The 22,163-nt window shown below is 42.5% G+C and overlaps 2 protein-coding genes across 2 annotated transcripts in view; both read right to left on the bottom strand.

The window, feature by feature from the left end:
* The window catches only part of LOC117741126 (lissencephaly-1 homolog), a 29,765-nt gene extending 26,423 nt beyond the window's left edge, over nucleotides 1-3,342 (bottom strand). Inside the window, exons 1-2 of the mRNA XM_034547915.1 lie at nucleotides 3,136-3,342; nucleotides 2,892-3,010 (exon numbers count right to left, since the gene is read on the bottom strand). Of these exons, the coding sequence (XP_034403806.1) occupies nucleotides 2,892-2,896 (5 nt within the window). The 5' untranslated portion in view covers nucleotides 2,897-3,010; nucleotides 3,136-3,342. The remainder of the gene's footprint in view (nucleotides 1-2,891; nucleotides 3,011-3,135) is intronic.
* A 1,816-nt stretch (nucleotides 3,343-5,158) lies between these two features.
* On the bottom strand, nucleotides 5,159-22,146 carry cluha (clustered mitochondria (cluA/CLU1) homolog a). Its single transcript, XM_034548096.1, is given in 31 exon segments — nucleotides 5,159-7,145; nucleotides 7,493-7,566; nucleotides 7,665-7,799; nucleotides 7,899-7,992; nucleotides 8,086-8,207; nucleotides 8,369-8,494; nucleotides 8,590-8,670; nucleotides 9,191-9,330; nucleotides 9,459-9,612; nucleotides 9,703-9,787; nucleotides 9,908-10,152; nucleotides 10,237-10,299; nucleotides 10,407-10,559; nucleotides 10,663-10,763; nucleotides 11,340-11,441; nucleotides 12,214-12,599; nucleotides 12,689-12,948; nucleotides 13,271-13,654; nucleotides 13,656-13,709; nucleotides 13,814-13,906; nucleotides 14,001-14,042; nucleotides 14,044-14,085; nucleotides 14,088-14,151; nucleotides 14,593-14,718; nucleotides 15,146-15,300; nucleotides 15,421-15,548; nucleotides 15,684-15,747; nucleotides 15,749-15,828; nucleotides 16,194-16,370; nucleotides 16,863-17,057; nucleotides 21,781-22,146. Coding segments are annotated over 31 exon segments (4,188 nt in total). The 5' UTR covers nucleotides 21,917-22,146; the 3' UTR covers nucleotides 5,159-7,018.
* Nucleotides 22,147-22,163: the final 17 nt, after the last annotated feature.

Raw genomic sequence — 22,163 nt, 5'->3', positions numbered from 1 at the left:
TTAATAAATGCAATGAAATTACTATTGTTGTGCAGTCTGTGCTTCAAATTGATTCTACTGTAAAGATGTGCGCTACATATTCTTTTGACATTATGCAGAGGATGCAACAGTATTCCACAGAGGTTTTAGCAATGTTTAGCAGTGCGTTCTTACAGGACAAAATATAGAATAAAAATAATCTTAACTTTTCAGCAGTGGTACCAACACTTTAAAATGTTGATTAAGATAAATCGTGTGGCATAACATGTCTCCATCAGAAGACCGCTGCACAAAACACTAATGTACATGCCTACAGTGCATCACTGGGTTGTTAGCTGGATCAACATGGGTAATTTATTATCCCAAGCAATGAAGTGAGTAATGTGATGCAGCTCTGACACAAGCCTTCGTAGAGGCCCGTTTATCGTTACTTGTCCATATTCTTAAACCAACCAACCCACCCAACAGGACTAAAAGCTAAATATTCTGTTAATCATCGCCCGTTTATGTGAATGGTTGTTTCTTGGTAAAAGTACTCAGACACAAATTATCCAAATGTATCACTAACCGAGGGAACATCTGGCTCAGCTTTGCAGCCGTTGCAACCCGCAAGGTGCCTGTGACAGTCATGTGGGTTCAGTTAGCCTTACTAAACTATACAGCTACTGACGTCTTTCTTCAGTGGCTAATAAAGGAGGATGTATTAACACATCAGTTGTAGGAAATAATTGATTGTTGCTCCATTAATTTCCACCCCATCTCTCTCAAACCAACACGTGCATGTTGCCAATCAAATAACTAAGTCATTGTCCTATCAGTTGTGTTACCTGATGCGAGAGGCCTGGTTAGTAGACCAGAATCCACACAGAGGGATAAGAGACTGAGCAGGCAGGAAGCTCACAGGAACAACAAATCGATCGCATACCAGAGCCAACCGGCAAACACAAGCTGGAACAACCCAATAAAGACTAGTTAGCCTCCTTTATTAATAGTTTGAGTCAATTGTACAGTAGAAGCAAAGTTCCATTTGGCAGCCATAAGATGCTTGTTCAAATACCCCAGGATGTTCACTTCATGCCAACATGTAAATTTAGACTGGAGGTGCATGCCGAGTCAGTTACTGTTGCTAAATATGAAGCATGTTCAAACCAAACCCCTCAATTATCAAAGCTACTTTGCCAACCACTATAACTGGTTGCTAAAAAATATATATCAACGGCAACTACATTTTGTTGACTGTAGAGTCAGTTTCATGTCAACATTGTCAGACGTTTCTTCCCAATCCAAGTGGGCAGTTGTAGATTGACAGGCAGTTGTGGCCACTCAGCTCACTGGTGGACAACCTCTGTGCTACATCAGCTCAGAGAAGGAGGGTTATAGAGGTAGCCATCTGCCCTTCAGCCCGCAACAATTACAAAGATAAACAGACTCACAATTTATTGACACAAAATAATGAAGGGGAGGCTCCCTTCGGCAAAACTGTACATCTGCTCCTCCGGCTATTCTTACTACTGACAGACTACCCCAACAATATTCATCATGAACAACCTACACAATCAGTGGCTGTCTTTTGCCTTGCTGTTTAGTTGTTGAGCTGGCAACAGGTCCCAGCAGAGCAGTTCTTGCAATGACCGAAGCTTTTACAATTGGCGTTGCGTTGTTTTCATTGCTGGCAGCTCCGAATAGAGACCAGCTGTGGGGATGTACTTGTTCAAAATCAACCTTTGATCAATCTAGGGACCGACTGAGAACGCTCAAGTAAACTGTAATAGAAATGAAAGATGTCTGTCATTTTAAATACCAATGCTTTAAATCCGATATCACGACACGGTTGTCCAACATTTCGGGTTAGGTCTCGCTGGTCGGATTCAGTGAACAACCGTGTGAGTCACCACAGCAATGATTTGCATTCATCCCAGTTTCAGCCCTCGAGACAAAAATAAAATCCTGCCCCGATGGCTGAATCAGACAGCCGCACAATGCGTGAGAAAACGCACAAACGGAAAACAAGGCTGTCACTCGAGTACGGGGTAGATGCAATACATACAAACTCATCGCCTGAGATGTGCTCCACCCAGATTTTCTAACACTGTGCCAACAAACCGCATGAAGCAGACCGAGTCGCAGAGATGATGGGAGCTTCAGCTGAGCATACCAGCACCACCACGAGTATTCTCCAGTATGACAGCGAAGAACAGCAGACAGAGTGTACTCTGGTAGTATGGCATGTTACACAACTAAAGCAGGGTTGTTTGAAGTTGGAAAAAAAAATATTTATATATATATATATATATATATATATATATATATATATATATATATATATATATATATATATATATATATATATATATATATATATATATACACACACACACACACTGCAAAGCAGATGACATTTCTTAACGCCCTCCCCAAATGCTGCTGGCATCGGGCACAGCTGAGATGTGGAAGCTGCAGCGATTTACAACAAAATGTTATTTCGAACGTTAAACGAGTCACAGAACGACCGTTAGACGCCAACAATGACGTAGTGTCATCGACATTGCATTTGGTTGTCATGGTTTTAAACACGGGTGACAGGCTGCACCATTAACTATGACAATCATGATTATTACTTAACTTTGCATTGAAGCCATACGCAGCTGTAGTTTACGACGACCCAGCTAAACCAAAAGCCATGACATGTCTCCTTCCTGCGGTCACTTACGACTTCGCTCGAACTGCCGACGGTGCCAGCCGGTAGCTTAACGTTAACTGTGTTATCGTTAAGCTAAGTTAATGTTAGCTAAAGTTAACGTTAGCTAGGTTAGCTTACTGACGATGCCGTCAGAAAGTTAGCTCGTACATTCACACTCACAAAAACGGAACAAGCTCGTACTATACGTTCAAGATCGATTAGCTACAGTTACCTCATATGGTAGCTAGCTGACCGTGGCCGACTTGAATTGCAGTCAGTGCACACAATTGTGTATCTGGACACAGGGATAAACTCCGTTGACAAGGTACCTGCTGCTCCAGTCCAAGCGGCCTGTCCGCCATTTTGAGACATAAAAAGGAGGTGCAAAAATTACAGCCACATCGTCATTTTCCCCACCTAAAGCCAGATTCCTTCGACCCCGACCGGCTCCGTACTTAACAACTATCTGAACTCACCCTATTGTTTCTGCCCGTGAATATCCTCAACCCGTCTTTAACGGTAACACGACCCGACAGGGCGTGAATTTTCCGCTCCAGAATCTGATCTTGTGATGTGGAGGTAAACTGTGCCCGTCTTGTCTCTTCGGCGCTGCTTGCTTGTTTTTTTCGTTGGCTGCTGCATTCGACTTCAGCCGAGAGCGCGCATGAAGCTCGCGTTCACGCTCTGACGGGAGTGCGCACGCCCTTGATAGGAGAAGAAAAACCCTTTGGTCGCTTTATACGTTTTGGACTTTTAACTCTTACACGACTTCTCGGCATCCGGACATGTAGAATAGCAGACATTAATTAATATTCTAATGATTGAAGCGTTGTATAAGTCATTAAGATACTTATCATAATATATATATTTACACTATGGTGAATGCAATTTGCAGTGGTGAAAGTAACTATGACTCTACTTTTTAGGCCCTCATATTGTATATTACTTGATACTTCCACGCCCCTACATAACGTCAGAAATATTGCGCTTTTTACTGCACTCAATTGACAGATTTAGCAACTTTGCAAATTAATAATTTACATATAAAACATTTGATCAGACTCTGAATTATTATTTATTAAATTACTCTATAGTAACTGACAGGGTATAGTAAGTAGAATGCTGCTAAACATCTTCGTCTCAGTTAGCAGAAACAATACAATCATACTGCTTATACGGTAATACATCTGTAATAATACAAAACGACACACTTCCATTATCCATTCTGCCACCTACTGAGCATGTTTACTTGTAATACTTAAAAGTAAATAAGTTAACATTGGTATTACTTTTACTTGAGAACAATGTCTTGATGAGTTATCAGAACGCCAAACAACGCTTTTACTAGTATTATTTTATTCATTTAATACAAAAGTATAATCAAGCCAAAATATGATTATTTTGTAAAGAACACACAAACACCACACATCATCAGAGGAAGTGAGTCAACCACTTGGCCTACGAAGCCTTTGACCAGAAGACATTTTATCAGCTAAGAAAGCGCAAAACTTTCAAACAATCATTCCCGGACAACAAATGCAACACTGGGCAGCAAAGTGCATCACGTTTTGGGGTAGACATTAATCCCCAACCCAGACCTTTAATAGTTATTTTGTACAGGATATTCATATCTTTAAATTAAAGCAATACGTATTGTCGGTTTGTATATGTAATTTCAGTTAATATACATATTCTATTCCACACTCGTTCTGTATTTTAGACATTCAGATTGCAATGTAACTGCAAATGCTATACTGGTGTATGCAAATGTTGTGTTAAACTACACTTAATTAATTTTTCCAACTTTTTTTCTTTCCCAGTTCTGATGCTAATATCTCAGCGTGAAATAACATCTCAAACATTAAACAGCTACTTTATTCAAAACTGAAATATTAACACTGAACTAGTGGAGTGAGATTAGTGCCGCCTACTAAACCGTAGAACCGTGTTAAAAGAGAAAGAATATTTCTGCTGATAATTAGTTTGATCATTCTCAATGATTATTTTTATATCTCAAACAATTAAATTCCCAAACAATGGACTTCCAGCTGGTGGGGGTAACAGGTTCAGAAAATGTGGAACAGAAAGCAGTGTTGTAACTTTGGGCTATATTCCTAATAATCTGAGGAGGGAAATGCAAAAGATTTCCTTATTTGTCTACTGAAGCATGTGCATATATGCGGACCAGCCCTGCAATATCATTCATGTCAATGAGACAAATGTTAGTGCGTCACCTGGTGGACAATGTTGGTATTGTTGAGTAAGACTTGGGTAGCGAGGTGAAAAATTCTTAAAGGAAAAAAATATTTTAAGAAAACCAGAAACTCGTTAAGTTATTAACGGCTATCACCCTAGTTACCAAGCAGAAACAAATAGGAACAATACACACACACACACACACACACACCACGCTTTGCTATTGATGTCAAGACATGTTTCAGCAGCACAATCAGAAAAAAATCACTGTAATAAAATAATTCACCCAGTCTGAAGAGCTCGCCCTTTGTTTAGTTTTTATACAGCTCCCTTAATTTCAGGTACTTCGACCCGTACAGCAAGTAGTCAATCTTACACATTTTGTGCCAAGTAAAAGTTCCAGCACCATCTCTCTATTGCTTTAATCACATACATTTAGACACAGCAACAAGTAAGTAACAAATTGCCATGGGAGGAATACATTGCATGTATACAAGCGCAAACAAACAAACAAACAAAACAAACAAACCTCTTTTTGGTACATCACATTGAAGCAGTGCTTCTTTCGTCCACTTTTGGTGGTGCTGTGGCCATCATCACACATCCAAACAGCATGAGAAAGTGCACTAAATACTGCTCAATGAACAGACACTGCTGGCTATTCTCTTTTTTGTATCTCTTTGTTACACATGAAAAGCTGACCCAATAATGGAAAAACAAAAATAAATCAAGTCACTACTGCCAATGCTGAGCACCTGTCCAGTGATGAGAAGAGGTTAATTTATGTACCAATTCAAACATAAACAGATTTACAACATTGGTGGCCATGAATGTGTTAAGAAAAGAGGCATCAGCCATCCAACAGGTTTACAATGCGTAGAAAAATAAAACATTTGGAAAGCCAATGTTCACTTAGCCTCTATTCAAACTATGCAGCAGCAAAAGCAGCAACAGCCCTGGCCAATAGATTTTCTGTTGGACTACACAAAGACAGTCACACACACACACACAAACATACATGCACATATTCTTTCAATGTGTAAAAATAGAAGATTGAACACAGCTAGTATATAGATAGATACAGTTACTGCTTAAAGGTGGACGTTTCAAATCAATCAATTACCTGTCTAAATCCGATAGATTTATACATATTTCCCCCCCCCCACTTCTATACATATTCTATAAAACAGACATGGCTTAAATTAATTGATGATAAACAGGTCTAAAACACTTCCATACTTCTCCTGTGCACTTTTACAAACTCCATTTTATTTACTAAAAAAAGAAATCCCAGAAAATGAAATCAAACCTGTTGAATGCTCACTAATGTGTCAATGTATTGTGTGGCTTGTGTGGCTTGCGTGGAGAAACAGGAACCATAGGACACAGCAGGCACCCACTTGGGATGTCGTCGCTACAAAAGGATAGAACGAAATGTATGCACCATCAGGGACGTGCAAGTGATGGGTGTCTGCTGCAAAGGGGCTCAAAGAAGCCACGAAGAACGGAATTTACATTCTTAAGCTCTTGGGAAATCTTACATTTAGTGACTTTATTCTGGTCTTAGTGCACAGTAGAAAGTACCCACGAGGTCTATGACAGGGCAGGTGCTTTATCATTTAGAGCACCGTTGGAGGGGGGCTACATGCCCAGGGGTCTTTGAGCCTCTTTCGGGAATGGCGGGCAAAATATGGTCCTGGGCCAACAGTGCTGTGGGAAGTTTGAGCTGAGAAGAAACATTATTTGGGGGGGAATATGATACAATGGATAAGGCTCTGGTATACAATGTCATGGTCATCCTTGGTCTCACTCCCCCGGCTGCAACCATTCTTTCATGTGCAAACATATTTCTTGGAAGCTAACACCTTGAGTGATGTCACCACGTTCTTGGGCAGGGGATTTTTTCAGATTGCACGTTACATCGATTCTATGTTTGTACTTTCTACTCCCTCCCTCCCTACCTCATAGGAAATTCCTGCTCTGTATCCTCTGTCCTACAGTTGATGCAGTTTGTTGTCTGGACTGCCCTGACCCATCCCTCCCCGTTTATATCAATGCTGATTTAGACCACTCGGTTCTCGTGTCCACAGGCTCGGTGACATTGCGTCACGGCCTCTCCCTGCCCCCCATAGCAGAAAGTAGCTGTGTTAGGGCTTGTATACATTAATCAATGGGAATTCTGTCCTCTAGTTCCAGTGGCCGCTCCTCAGTGGGCTCCTCGCTCTTTCCCAGCTCCTGCAGCTGCTGCCGCCTCTGAACCTCTGCTTTCAGGTTCTCCAGATCCTTTTGGCTGTAATGCAATACAATTTCTTTTAAAAATTCTTGTAGAAGAAATTTCTGCTTGACCATTTGTAATTGTTTTTCTTTTATTTATTCCCTCACTCATAGCTGTTGTTGTCACTTGTGTCTCCAGTATTTTACAATGTACTAAAACCTACGGTCAAGTTCAAAAATACATTTTACAGTCATCATTGTGGGCTGAATTTGTCTGTTAAGCTATTTTTATAGATATCTTCTTAAAATAAGATAATGCAATCCAATATAATACAGCTGCAGTATTCCTACCTTTGTGTATAATGTCACATTAATGTTGTGTTAAAATATTAACTCCTTGCAAGGGATTAAGGAATTGTGTACCTGAGTGGTATAAAGATGATGCCATTGATAATGTTGAGCTGTTCCAACACACTGGCCATGCTGGGAGCAGTGAACTAGAAAACAGAAGGAAATAAAGACATAGCATCACTGCTAAACATTGGAGATGAAACCGATGGAAGAACAAAAACACATCCTGAATCTGAGCAGTCACCTTGAGGGGCGTGATGCTGGCGTTGGAGCCGTTCTTGTAGATCTCATTCATGGTTCTCTGCAGAGCCACAGCCTGTTGGGTGAGATACTTCAGGAACTCTGAGCTCTCCTTGGTCTTCTCATGTGCCTCACCCATCTGAGAAGAGGAAGAAAAATATTTAAACATATCACTTCATCCCAACTGACCAAGAAACACGTGTCGGTTCCCATCAGCGTAGCGTCGTGCAGGGCCCACCTGGTTCTTGTAAATGGTGTAACCCTCCTTCTCATGCTGCAGCGCAGAGCGGAACTCTGCCTTGCTCTCGTAAACTCTCGCAACCAAATGATGACTGAAAAATAACACAAGGCATGCCTAATGTAAATCATCATGTCAGCAAGTATTATAACTACTATGTAGATATGGACAATCAATCCCTCCCCACCTGAGGGCCACTTTAAGGGACCGGGGTCCATGGTACTTTGTGTTGATAGCCAAGGCTTTCTCCAGGAATCTCAGCGATAAATCGTACTCCATCACTCCATGTAGCACCAGCCCAATGTTACTCTGGAACGAGAGCCAAGAACAAGGGACACATTAGTGTTATTTCCTTCCGTCTTTTCCTGCTGGAGGTTGAATTTTTACCAAAAGACTTAATCAGCATTGATGCATTACCGTACAAGCAGTTTGTAGCTTATATATAAATCCCAAGTAAAGACTGAACTCACGTCTAGCAGTGCCATCTCTGGGTGGTCCTCCCCAGAAACCATCAACATGAGGTAACGGGCACGATATAGCAGCCTCAGGGCGGTCGACAGCTGACCGTTGGCAAAGCAGTACAGAGCCAAGTGCATCTTGGAACAAACAGGAAACAGACTTCAGGTCAGAGGGATATGAATGATAATTAGCATGAACCCAAATACATCCTGCATTTGGTGTGATAACTTACATATTCTTGAATTGTGTTGGGGTGCTCGATCCCGAGAACTCTTTCACTCATCAGAACAGCCTTTTGCTGGTTGCTGAGAGCCTGTGGGTAAATACACACAAATATATTTAGTTCATAATGTTGACATTTCTAAAACAGGGTTCAGGTGGTTGATTCCCGCATATTTTGTGGATTTGGGTCGTTCAAATAGTCAGATTGATCGTGTGATATGTATGCATTACAAATAAAAAAAACATGAACTATGCCACACTACTGTGTGAGATTGTTTCCAACTTGTATGATCCAAACATTTCTAATTATGAAAGCCTTGTCACATCCAAAAGTCAAAACTTATTGAAAAAAGATAAAGATATAATTCATATTTGTTGGCATTTAGCCTTTCCATAAACTTTGTCACTGCGGTTTTGCTCTCCAAGGAAACAAAAGGCTCTCACAGCAATCCAACACCAGGAATGGCCACAATAAAACTATGTCTAAAACATTTTTAGGTTGATGGCATCATAAAATAGGACACAACTTTTAAAGCATCATCAGGTAACCTCAACAGAAGCTTTGAATTTGTGTCACACTATAGGACAGGTGTCATCATATTTCTGCCTACCTCAGGGTGGTCTCCCATGATATAATTAAGGCGTGCCAGCAGGCGAAGGCATGCACAGATCTCTACATGCATGGCTCCGTACACATTGTTAAAGAGGTTAAGAGCCTCATTGATCAGCTCACAGCCCTCCTTCAGAAAACCTGCAAATGTAAAGAAAAGTTAATGAGAACATTTTTATTTATACATTCTAAAAGTTTCAAATCTTTGAATTCATTAATTCTGCCAAAGTTTATGTATGATTCAATCTTTGGTAATAAACATGTCGCACCTTGCTGCACTTTGGCCTGTCCACTCTGGAAGAAGTGGAAGGCATCGGAGGCTTTGGGGTTCACATGCTTCACAACAGGGAAGATATTCAGGATGTCCTCCTCTGTGAAGGCAGGCTTGTGGCGGCTGTCGAAGTTATACTCCTTTAACAGAATCTAGAAGGCAAATTTAAAAAAAGAAAACATTTAATGAAGGCAATTTGGCAAAGTGCCGTCAGGGGTCATTATAGACTAAATGAGTGTTACCTGGATGCCAGTTTTGACTGAAATCTCTCTGAGCAGAGTGGTTTTCTGGAAGCCGTATTTCTCCACCACCTGGTCCACACTTTCACTGTAAGAACACATTTAATTTGTCACAAATAAGCCCCCAAAAAATGGAAACGCTAGAGTGTAAAAAGAGAACTTTAACATCCGTTTCACATTTGCAGGGGGGCGGGGGGAGGGGGCTCACCACTGTATGGTGAAGTGATAGTAGCTCTTGGCCTCAGAGGCAATGTTCTTCCACAGCTCACTGGGTGTCAGGCTGGCCCATGCCGTGTTGTCACCACTGCCGGGGACCCTGTTGCGACGTTTGCGGCTTTTACGGCGGGACACCAGCTCATCAGGAGGCAGGTGGGCGACAGCGTCGGGGAAGGAGCTCAGTAAGCAGTTCAGGAAATGGCTTACAGCAGCAGAAAGAGCAGACAACTCCACACCCTGTACGGTGAGGAAAAAGGACAAAATACATTATACGGTTTGTCGTCTGAATAGGCTGGTTATTGTGTGTCAGATGTTACCAACCTGGAGGTATGTCTTGAAGATGTGTTTTGCACATCTGGTGATCAGCTCACTGATTCCTATTCTCTAAAAAAAAAAAAAAAAAGGTATGGAAAACAGAAATATTAGAATACCAAACCACAGGGACAAAAAGTGTGTGAAGTTGGTGGTTAGATTCAGGGGTTCAGACTCACATAGAAGTGCTCCAGCTGGGCTTTGGCCGGGGTCTTGTCCACAAACTCCAGAACAGTGCCTAGATAGCGAATATTGATGCCTCTCTGTCGCAAGGCCTCGGTCAGTGTAGCTCCATCCATGGGCAGAGCGCTGTGGTCCAAACAGTCTTTAACCTGGTCATAAAACAAACATACAGGCTTTAAAGTCTCATACACAACCTAAACAACAAAACCTCTTTATTACTGGGATCTGTGGGGGATCGTCTGTGCCACTGACCAGTGATGGGATCTGACAGGACACCAGGAAGGCAGCAGCATCTTTGAGAAGCTGCTTCTGCTTCTGGATTTCATCTTTGCTATCATCTGGGAAACGTACTCCTAAATCAACACATGCACACAAATTCAGTGCTTTTATTCTCCCTCTCATATCGCTTCAGAGATCATTTGGAGCCAAATGTGGTAAAAATACCTACGAGCAAGAAAGAGTTTAAACGCAGACAAACAGACAGGTTAAAATGGATGAAATACCAGAAATATCTTGGCTGCTCTTTAACTAAAATGGTTGCATTATTTTCTAAAGTAAATTATCGGTACATAAGTATTACAGACACATAACATGGATGGGACAGTTTCTGCCAGCAGTTGCTTACTAGTTCTTAGCTTACATTGGTCCTTATCATTTTGAGCTGAGCTCGTCAACCGATTTTTTTGTTTTAGTCTCCAATGTCCAAGGTTTGCCCTGAAACAATCTTCCTTGTTTTTATTTGAAATATTTGAATATATTTGATGCCCTAAAAAAACTTACTATGTGTGCCTCAATGAAAAAGATTGTTTGCTTCTTCATTGCCTTCTTTTTATGGTTACATACGTAGCTCATTTCCACATAATTTGCTGTGAAGCACCGTCATGTTTTTTCAGAGTTTGCATAGGATTAATAATCCTTGTTGTGCTTACCTGGGGAGAAGATGTCAGGGTTGAAGCGAATGTCAAAGGATGTGTTGCTGATGGAGCCAACTGCTTTGCAGGCATTGAGGACAACCTCACGGCTTTTGGGATCTGTTTGTGATTAAGGTCGAAAACAAACAAATAATACAAACATGTTAAAGTAATGGCGACAGACGCATTATGGCAAAGGGGAGGTTGAAACCATGTCCACATTAAGCTACGACAATAACTGAACTGAATGTGGAGAACGGAGAGGGCTGCACAGATGCTGTCTGGTTCAATAATATAAATACACAACATTTCTGTCACATCCAGCTCACATTGATACACATTACAGTAAATGTCAGCCAAAAAGCTATTTTTCCATCAGAAGAATATAAAAGCTGATCATATAATACAGACATATCATTGATCATTGAAAACACCAACTTTTTTTAAAAACTCACAATTAACAACAAACAGATTAGTTCACTCAAATCTAGGATCAACTGAGCAGCACACAAATGACTCAACACCGTTGATTATTTATGCATCTCCAAAAATAATTGGATTAATAAACACCACAACTAATCATTCCGTTTATTGGGTAAAATCCCACAGCAAAGGCACCACAGGCTGGGACAGTTAAGAGATGTGCTGATTGGGTGTCAACACGCTTCCCCACTACAGGCTGAGGACAGAGCAGGGACGGCTAGCCTGGTGGAAAAAAGCAGTACTTTTGTACCTTTTACACATTCTCTAAAGTTAGCTGCATCATATATTTTTTGTTGTTGTTGTTAAATGCTACTTCTCTGTCAACACTTCTTTCTCTCTGCAATCATCCACCAGAGTAGCTCTCACTGCGTTGCCCTGGCCTTACAGTTTGGGGTATTTTTGGACGTACCAATACAAGATCCATCTTCGGCAACTAAGGTCCCTGCCAGCTCTTTGGCCTGAGCTAATCCTGGAATACTTTCCAAAAGCTCCTTACCCTCCAGTGGGCTCTTGCATTCCCCGTTTAGAGTAGCTGCGGGTTCTAGGAGCCCATTTGTGGCGGGCCTCAAGGAGTTTTCTTCACTGGCAGTCGCTGCCTGTGAAGAGGTGTTGCTCTCGGTGGAGACCTCTGTTGCACTGGAAGAATCTGATGCAGTGGTTTGTGTCTGGGTTGTGTCAGCATTGCTTTCTGAGGGGTCAGCGGTCTCTGTGATGGCAGGTATATCAGCCTTAGCGTCCTTGTTTGCCTTCTGTTGCATGAGCTGTAATGCCGCCATCTTCATGAAGAGAAGATATCTGTGGAGGAACAGAATCCACGATCAAACAAATGTAGAAACTCTCCTGATGGTTGAGATGTGGTGACGCACACCAGCGCTGACGCCTACCTGTGCTCAACAAAGGCCTCGATGAGCTCTTGGCGTAGACAAGCCAGGCGGTGGCGGTGCTGGCGGGGGAAGCCTTGGCGTTGGCTCTCTGGAGACAGCTCCTCTCCATCCACAGGCAGGAAGTTGAGGTCAGGAGGGAAGGTACGAAGAAGGTCCAGGATATAGTGTCTGCCATCATTTCCGATTATGCCCTTACACTCGACAGAAGAGCACAGCTCCACGCTCTCATTTTTCTCGTTCAGCACGTTGTGCCTCTGGACCTAAAATTTACACCAAGAAAAAACATCTGAATACACAATGTCTCTTCGTGTGGTTTTGTCGGGCTTAATATGATCAGAAATACAAGACGTGATAATATTCTCTAGGCATCTTTTGGACATGAATGAAGGACACAGAGTACCGTAGTAAGATATATAAGGCTTCCGCTTTACAGAAAACAATTAATAGTGGGATCAATTAATTATTGTCTTTGGTCTTTTCAATAAGAACAATATCACCAGACTTGTCATTTAAAACAAAAAGGTGTCTACTGTGACTATACATATTTATCGCTTGAGTAAAGGCAATAGTCGTGTTACTGACCTTGAGTGGCCTGCTGGTCTTCTCCAGAAGCTCCAGGTATTTGCTGTGAGACACAACCGTCTTTCCAAAGTCAATGGAGCCGTAGATGACGCTCTGCTCCTGTTCACGCTCCAGGATACCAGGGATGATGGACTGGGCGGTGACACGGTAGCCTCTGTAGTCCACCACTACCGTCCCCAGAGTGTACAGACCCTCCACGTCCACAGCCCCGTAAGCACGTACTCCATTCAAGTCATTGGTGGGCGCAGCATGGGCGGCAGCATCTCCACCCAGCTCACGATAGTGATCCCGCACATCGAAGCCCAGGCTGAAGAAGATGTTGTTTCCAGATAAACCATCTGCATGCGCGTTTCCTCGCCAAGGGTTGATGGCCATTACGTTCCCAATCAATGACTGCCATGGAGCCTCGAGTGGCAGCTGCTGCAAAGTCACTATGGACCTGCAGGAGAACAAAAAAAAGAGTGAGTCTGTATGATTTAACAGAGTGAGCCTGTATGATTCTGTGTCATCTCGTCTCTGCTGTTGATTGTGTAGAGGCAGTACCTTGAATATGGCCCGCTCCCTCAGCAGGCGTTCAGGCAGGTTCTTCCGGGGAAGCTCTCTGGTAGTCTGCAGCTCCTCGTTCCAATCTCTTGTCTGGAGACAAATCGGCACCAAAAAAAAACATTAACACTGGAACGACCTTGCATTATTTGTCTGCCTGTTGTGCCGCTGCGTTCAGCTGTGCTACCTGTCCAGGTATATGCTCCTCATAACCCAAGCGCGAGGTGTAAGGCGTCCTCAGCTCGCACACAGTCCATGGCGTGGTCTACTTTGCGGAGCCGTCCCAGCTGTACACCTGGAAAGGTGTGGCTATCCTCTCAAACGGGTGTTTCTGAACCCTGCAGCAAAAACACAGTAAAACGGCAAGAGCCATCACTTAAGGGGTCTTTCCTCGAACATCTCAGGCAGTTTGTCTGACATTTGCTCTTGTTGCGAGTTCCTGCATCACCAACATTGTAACCAAATGAGTAACCATATTTCTTGTAATTACTTTGTCTTGTTTAGTTAGCTTATTGTGTTTTAAGACTTTGACCTCCTGGCCCGGTCTTGACTGTAAAAGTAATTTTTCCCCTGGTTGAATAAAGTTAATTAATTAATGAACTTTATAATGATTGCAGAAAAGAAGCACTACAAAGAGAAATGTCAGAAAAGTAAAAGACAACAAGCTTTTTGTAGAGCACAGAGTGAGAAAGAAACCGTAAAACACTGAGGTATTATTATCCCACCACAGACAATGAGCAAAGAAACGTTGTGCAGCTAAAGAGAAAGATATATTATACCGTGTCTTTTGCAGGGCAGTGAAGTTCTTCTTGAAGGCAGGGCTGATCTGGCTCAATAGCTCCACCAGAGAATGGCTCAGGAAGCTGGGATTGGCTGGTTTAGGATTGAAGGTATAGGTAGTAGATCTGGAACACACATTTTATTATTATTCACATTGTTAGAGTGGCTTCTTTTTTTTCACAACTCTACTAACTGGAGAGAAAAACTAAGAAAGCCTGAACAGGAAGTAGTTTTCCTGTTAGAAACATTTTTTTCTAAGAGATGCCCATCTAGAAACTTCAAAAAGACAAGAAGAACTTAAAATGGCTGTTGGTATAAAAATAAAAATAACCCTTCTCCTAACCATGGCATCTTTCCCAATTCTACTTTAAAAAGTAATCCAATTGTCCGACTGTTAACTTCTTGCTGGCACTCAAAACTAGGATCTGAAACTCCTAATGCAATGTGTATAAACTTTGTATGAGGAGGTTATACAGCTTAAAAGGCAGAGAGAGTCTATTGCAGTGAAAACTAGGAGCTGTAACAACATACAAGGTCGAAATGTTGACTGACTGGTTGAGGTAGAAGCCCCGTGTAGAGGCAGTGACGCTGACATGACGCTCCTCCACAGTCACCATGCACAGGTACATGAGGTCGCCGTGCATCTTCCTGTTTCCAGGTGGAGGGTTCCAGCCGCTCATGGTCAGGACCTTCAGGCACTGCATAGGCTGGTGGATGTGTTAAAGTCATTAGCCAAGGAAAATATTTGCAAATACAGTCTTGCAAAAATTATTTAGCAATAATCAATATCTTTTCATAAATCAGTCCAAGTCAGCACTGCTTCTCACTTTCCATTCCTTGTTCTGTGGCTGGAGGGGAACCAGGGGGCGATCTTTGCTGCCAGGCAGGATGTGCTCTGGAGGGGTGCAGTCAATCTGCTCGAGCTCGTTGCCCTTTTTCTTCCGCTTACCACTATCTGCAGCCACATAAATACAAACAAGATGAATGCCAGCAGTCCACCTGCATGTTGCTATTCATGCAGGACACTGCACATTAAAATACACGCTTGAAATTGGCTGTGCAGAACACATGCGGTTCATCTATGCCATACCTCCCAGGTCTCCATCTGTGAAGATGCTGAGGAAGGAGAGGGAGTTGCAGTCCACTCCGTTGTATGGCGTCTGAGGGGTCCAGACTTTTCAGCAGGTCTCTGATGTGACGCACATGGATGCGAGCCTCGCGCACTGTGTACGGTTCTGGAGGGAAGAGGAGACCCAAAGGGTATACAAAGCAGTGAGTTTGACGAGGAACAGATCAGGCTAATGCGTCACTTGTCATAAACTAGAACTCAATTCCGTTTGGTCTTTTTCCAGCAGATACATACTGTATCAGTCCAGCCTCAGCAAGAAATATATCCATCAAATAATATTTAGATTTATTTTCATTAATACATTATTTGTTTTTTTCCAGTGAGGACAATAACATTGATTGTGGTCTCTTAAACAAAATTGCTCTAGTGCAAAAACACAACAGCTTGACCTTGCCAAGCTATGAAGTAAGGCGTATATTTTTTTTTCTCTTTGCACCACAATAATAAGAAAACACAGGCACGAATAAACGCCTCTGACCTTCCACCCTTTGAGCAGCGAGCCCTCCTGCAGGCCCTCAATGGACTTGAGCTCAGCAAAGTTGTCCAGCACGTTTCCGTCCAAGCTGCAGTGAAAGCAGGTGCGGTGGCAGGTGTCCTCTCGGTCCATCAACACCTGATGGATCTCCTGTACCATTTCCTGGGAGATACCTGATGGAGGAGAGGGAGATGAGGATAAGTACAGCTTCAGAAATATTTGCAGCGTGACATATATCACCTTCTTTGGCTCAGATAACTAACTCTATAGTTTCTAGTTTGAGGGAAACCATTGCTGGCACACTGCAGCACACCAGGTGTTCAGACTAAACACAGCGCTGAACAATTACCAGTTCCACCTCATATGATCCAGGAAGGCACGCTAAGTACTAGATCCATGAGTTTTATAAGATTATAAGAAAGGATTTTACAACTACGGCAGATTTTATAGCGTTTATATATTTATTTCTCTGTCGTAACAATCGGCAGGTAAATTGCAGAAAGACAGTTTAGGGAACAAAGCATTTTATAGAAAACAGACACATTTGATTTGGCAAGTAGCCTCCTTGAAATGAATGAGAGTTCAGGTTGTTTGTTTTTTAATTGCTTTGTCTGTACGAACACCTGGACTAATGAACAGCTACTTGTCAATAGTCTAATCCTTACCTGCAGATCAAATGGCCTCTGTTCCAGGTGCCTGGATCTTAACGGTGAAGCCCGTGTCCTGGATCACTATCACTTCCTGTTCGTTGGACTCCTCTCCTCCATCCGTCTCACTGTTCCCATCCTGCTTTGAATCGGCCTCCTCTGTGTGCTCATGAGCGCCATCACCATTCACCATGGCTGTATCTGCACTGTGCTCTGCAATGGAAAAGACACAAAAAGTCATTAGTGAAGTTAACATCTTGTGATGAAGTAAAACTGGACAGCTCTGACCAAAGATGTAGTTGAAAGCATTCAAACCACATGCACAACTCTGCAACACCACAAGCAGAGAACTACACCCTTCAAGGACAAACAGCTGTTGTCTACAAATCTGCAGTTGCCATTAGTAAATAATCTGATAATCAACGTGGTTGTGCAATGTAAGCCATCTTGACAACAAAAGCACCCAGAGCAGACCCAGAGACCTGATAACCTTATTAAGTATTAATAAATGGGTGAACCGAGATGAAAGAGCTCAGGTACAGCATTCTAGTACTGTGTTGTTCCTACATTTAATTAAAATACCAATTAAATAAACACAAACTGCAGAATAAGTGTGATCCTTCACTTTAAATCGTCAACCGTACAAACATAATCTGTACAAAAGAGACAGAAGGATACTAATGAATGTATCAAAAACATCAGGACAATAAGTAACCTGGCACTCTTTTCACCTAATCTACAAAGAAACCCAAAATGCTGGCAATCAGCACTGTTGCAACACTGAACAGAGTTTAGCTGGAGAGCCTTGAGGGATTCAAAACCAAGATCTCATTCACATGAGGGAATTATTGCCACTTGCAATGGCTGAATGTGGCAATCCAATACCTGCAAGTCACAGCTGACTTGCAGCAACAGCTGCCCTTATTATGGTTGTGGTCATTCAATCTCTCAAAATGACAATTACTCATTATCTTGTTTCTGGTAATTCAATTAATATGCTATATGAAATAGCCACAATGTTTTGCATACTGTTGTGCGGATTAAAAAGAAAGAACTATTTTCTCATTTAATTAAGAACTTTAGAGCAAAATATTTCTTGAAAAAATTGTTGTTGATATGTGCTTAATATCCATTTAGACAACGTAATAGTGTGTCACGAATCACAATATTTTGATACATGAGTTAATCACAATATGATCCATTAAAAAGACAATAGATATCTAGACTAAATAACAGTTAAATTGAGAAGAAAGTTACAAGAATACAAATGAGGCCCTTCTGGTACTTCATTTAAAAAAGCAGGGCGAGTATGTGAATGTCTCGCTGGGACTCAACTGCTGCCAGTGTGTCCTTGCTCACAGTCAAGGGTAAGATGCGTCAGGGTTACTGAGAGAAGGGGGCCAGAGGGGGAGGGGTGGGGCCTCATAAGTGGACCACGACCCTGGGTGGAATAACACACCTGAAATGAGGAGCTGGGGGGAGGGGCCGGCCACGCTCTGAATAACAAACACAACAGCTTGAGAATGAGAGCTTTCAGTGAAGCGGTGGGTATTTTCAGTATCAGTACAGAAGCGTTTCATTTCTTATCAGCTCTAAACTATTTTTGCCTGAGAGTTTGAATTTAAGTAATTGTCCTTCTTAAACTGCACTATTAATAACATTACATACATTTTAAAGTCTGATGGCAAATTGCATTAATTTGGAATTGTGTTTGTGACTATTTCATGAATGTAAGTCTAATATACACTTTTTTTCCCTCTGTTTTGTCTCCTTAGCTGCTAAATACTCCACTGTGTTCCCCAGGTTGTCTTAAACTGCGTCGGTCTGTCGTTTGGTGCCGAGTAGGTAGCCTGCAGTGGCTTTCTAGAGCGTTTCCATTGAAAACTGCCAAAATCAGCACTTTGAGCAACGGGGGTGAACCAAAACAAGTTAAGTTGCGAGACAGCCAAATAATGAGCCGAAACTCAGTGTAAAACTTATCACTACGAGCAACCCTTTTCATATTGTCATTTGATATAATTCCTTTATTAACGTATTCATTAAACTACTTTAATAGGCAGACACACAATTGTAATTCAGTTATAAAAGGGCAAAGTATAGAGATGGTGTTTAATGAGGAAATAAAGTAGTTTTGAAATGTTTAGTTAAAAGCATTCACCACATCAGAAAGGTGAGAGTACAAAGTGCCAGATTTCAGACTGATTAACAAGGCCATCCAGCAGACGGAGTTACAAAACTGACTCTCTCTCCTCAGCAATGCAAGAAAGTTCAGTAAGAATATAGGAAAGAGGAGAGAAGGAAACAATGAACCGTAACCTTTAACAGGATAAATCACATGTCAGTTGTAAGGAGAAGAATTTGAAATAAATCAAGATTTTTTTTCTTGATACATGTCCTGTTGAAATGAGATATGGTGGTGAGACAACAATTTAATGTGATCACAAAAAGGTCATAAGGTCAGGACAACGAATCAATGAAACAAGGACAGAGATCAAATAAGAGGCAAACAACCGGCACAATAAAACGCCACACCAAGCAAAGTTTACTCTGTACCTGACCCACTTATCCTATGTCTGAATCAAACTGCCAACTCAGTGATCATTCCCACTTCTTTCAGGTGATGCAATACTGTTCTTTCGTTCTCACTTTTTCGTAAGAAGAAAAATAGTCATCTAGCCAGCTATCTATCTACATTGTGGCCCTTGACACGGGGACCGTGGCGGCTGTCATAGCAACACTAACCATCCAGACAACCCTGAAAACAACACCACAAGGTTTGCTGCAACACAAAGTAAACCTCCTGGTGGACAGATAGTCCCCGAGTCATGCATCTGCAGGGGATTTCCCAACAAGAAATGCTGAATACAAGGTCTGTTTGAGATTGACTTTATAAATGACTCACTAAATACTTACCAGCAATGAAAGAAAATAATGTTCCTACATGCAATCTTACATGCACCTTGTGATACTGGGCTGCATTAAGATTTGTTTTCAAGTGGTCAGAAGCTGAAAGTACCATTGCTAAATATGATGAATACAATAGTGTTGACTGTGGACTGGTGAGGAAGACATCTAGCCTGGAGAGGAGTAGTGCCAGGGTGTCAGTAGTGATTCCTGAGATTAACTAGGTCACACTTTGCCAGCATTAAGCCCCTTAAAACCACTAACAGGGACCCTGGCCTCGGTCTGTCTGCTCTGCCATGTGCTGCTATATGTCCTGCAACTGTTACAACTCTCCACCAACGGTCCAGTGTTTGCTTTGGTCATCAGACATGTTTAGCCCATCAATCCCATCACTGTCTCTCATGTGTTCACAGACAGTTGTATGGCACGTCAGTAAAGTCAAGCTGCAGCGAATGATAATATAAATTATAAATTCTCTGTTTAGTTGTTTTATTAAATCACTTATAAAATGGCCATGGCATGTCCCTAACATGCAAGATCAGGTTGCTTATTTTGTCCGACCATCGCTTCAAGAGTAAACAGTTTATTATCACACAAGACAAAGAAAAGGCAGCAAAACCAAGAAGCTGAATCTCGATGCATATGTGGGATATTGCTTCAAAAATAACCTTATCAATGAATCGACTATTTGGAGCACACTGCTCCGTGAGGGCATGTGGAAGGACTGAACGACTGGGCAACACATACAGAAGTAATCATCCAGCCAAATAACCAGAGGAATTAAAATGCACTGAGTTTATCAGATCATCCTCAAAGCAGCACCACTCACCGTCAAAGCAGTGAGGCACTCTCGCCTGTGTTTTGAAATGAATGACACGGACAGAGACGATTCAAGGTCCCGCATGTGACACACGCAGACAGACTTTTGGTGTGCAACAATAACTTCATAGGCTGACAGTCTCACTTTAATCTTCCTCTACCGACAACCGTCTGCGGCTGCTTCTCTGCGAGCCGCTAACACTACTTTTATCTTTCAGTGCACTCACCTGCTTACACGGCTGTTCATGTATTATTAGCGTAACCTTCCCTCTCACTGTGCATGCACCATCGTGACTTTTTCTACGACAACCAACTTCCGCTTCCCGGTCGAGCAGGACACCTCGATCTAATCTTCCCCGACGGGGGGGAGCACTTAGAGAGGAACCACCGCACGCAGGGCACCTCATCCAAACGGCATCTCTTAAACTGGACATTTAAAACCGAGAAAAAATCGAGATAACGCATCTTTCGCCACAGCTTGTGGGACACATATCAGTAACATAAAAAGACCCCATGTGTGCGATCCCTCCCCCCCCCCCCCCCCCCGTGTTCATGTGGAGTGGGCTGCTCCACTGAAGGTGACCTTCAGTTCATTCTTCTGACAAGCTGTTACCGAACATGTGCGCCAATACGAGCTGCTACACTGGCGCGTGAGCTATACAGACAGTTAACGTTTAACCAGAAATGAAAAACTAGTTGTCAGTACATTTGTTCGTCTTTTGAGCATGAAGGGACGCGCCGGCTGTGACGGGAGAGGCTGTTTGCTAGTTAGCTAACCGACTAGTCTCTCTCAATCAGGGGGCTGATGTTAGCACACCGGCTCACTTGTTTGGGGTTAGCCGGGATCACTTGCAGTGTCCGTCTAAAAATCGGACTATATGCTAATAGCTACGACCCGTGGACGTAGAAAGGGATCCGACCCTGTGAAGGTTGCTAGCTCGCTGATTAGCATATATGAACAACATACAGTTAACTAGCAGGCGCAAGGTGGAGCATCTAAACTTGGAGAGGCTACCAAGGATTCATTCAGGTGATTAGCTGCTACGCAGAGAGACAACCAAACATGTAATAACCCACACTTATAACAGTCGATGCTCAGGTATGCTGTTGTCACTGCATATGCTCTATTATGAGGTGTGTTATCAGTGTTTTAGCTTAGTTAAGTGTTATGACAGCAGATGTGACTCGGAGTCGGTCTGCTGCAGAGTCTCACCACAGCCGCAGGAATCCTTCAGACGTAGCTTGCTGGTTTCGTTGATGTCTTGGGCTCCATCGCCCGCTTCATCCACAATATCTACCGGATTACAGTTGGGCACTGACGCCGGGATGTCATCTGTCTTGCTCACCATGATCGGCAGTCAGTGTGGCAAACGAAATCCCCCTGCAGCGTTACTTGATAATAAGAGTCTGGAGAAGAAATAGATTTTAAAAAAGTAATCTGCTTCTCAGGCTAGCTGGCTACATGCGAAGGGTACAAGCTTGCAGAAACAAGTATACAGAGGAGGGAAGGACAGTGCTGTACATGGTGCTGATCACACGTGGTGTTCTCCTCCCCTTGACCTCTTTGCCTTTGCGTTCCACTTCCCCACCCACTGA

Source organism: Cyclopterus lumpus, chromosome 13, assembly GCF_009769545.1.
Source record: "Cyclopterus lumpus isolate fCycLum1 chromosome 13, fCycLum1.pri, whole genome shotgun sequence".
Classification (NCBI taxonomy): domain Eukaryota; kingdom Metazoa; phylum Chordata; class Actinopteri; order Perciformes; family Cyclopteridae; genus Cyclopterus; species Cyclopterus lumpus.
This window is presented reverse-complemented; position numbering and strand designations above follow the sequence as displayed.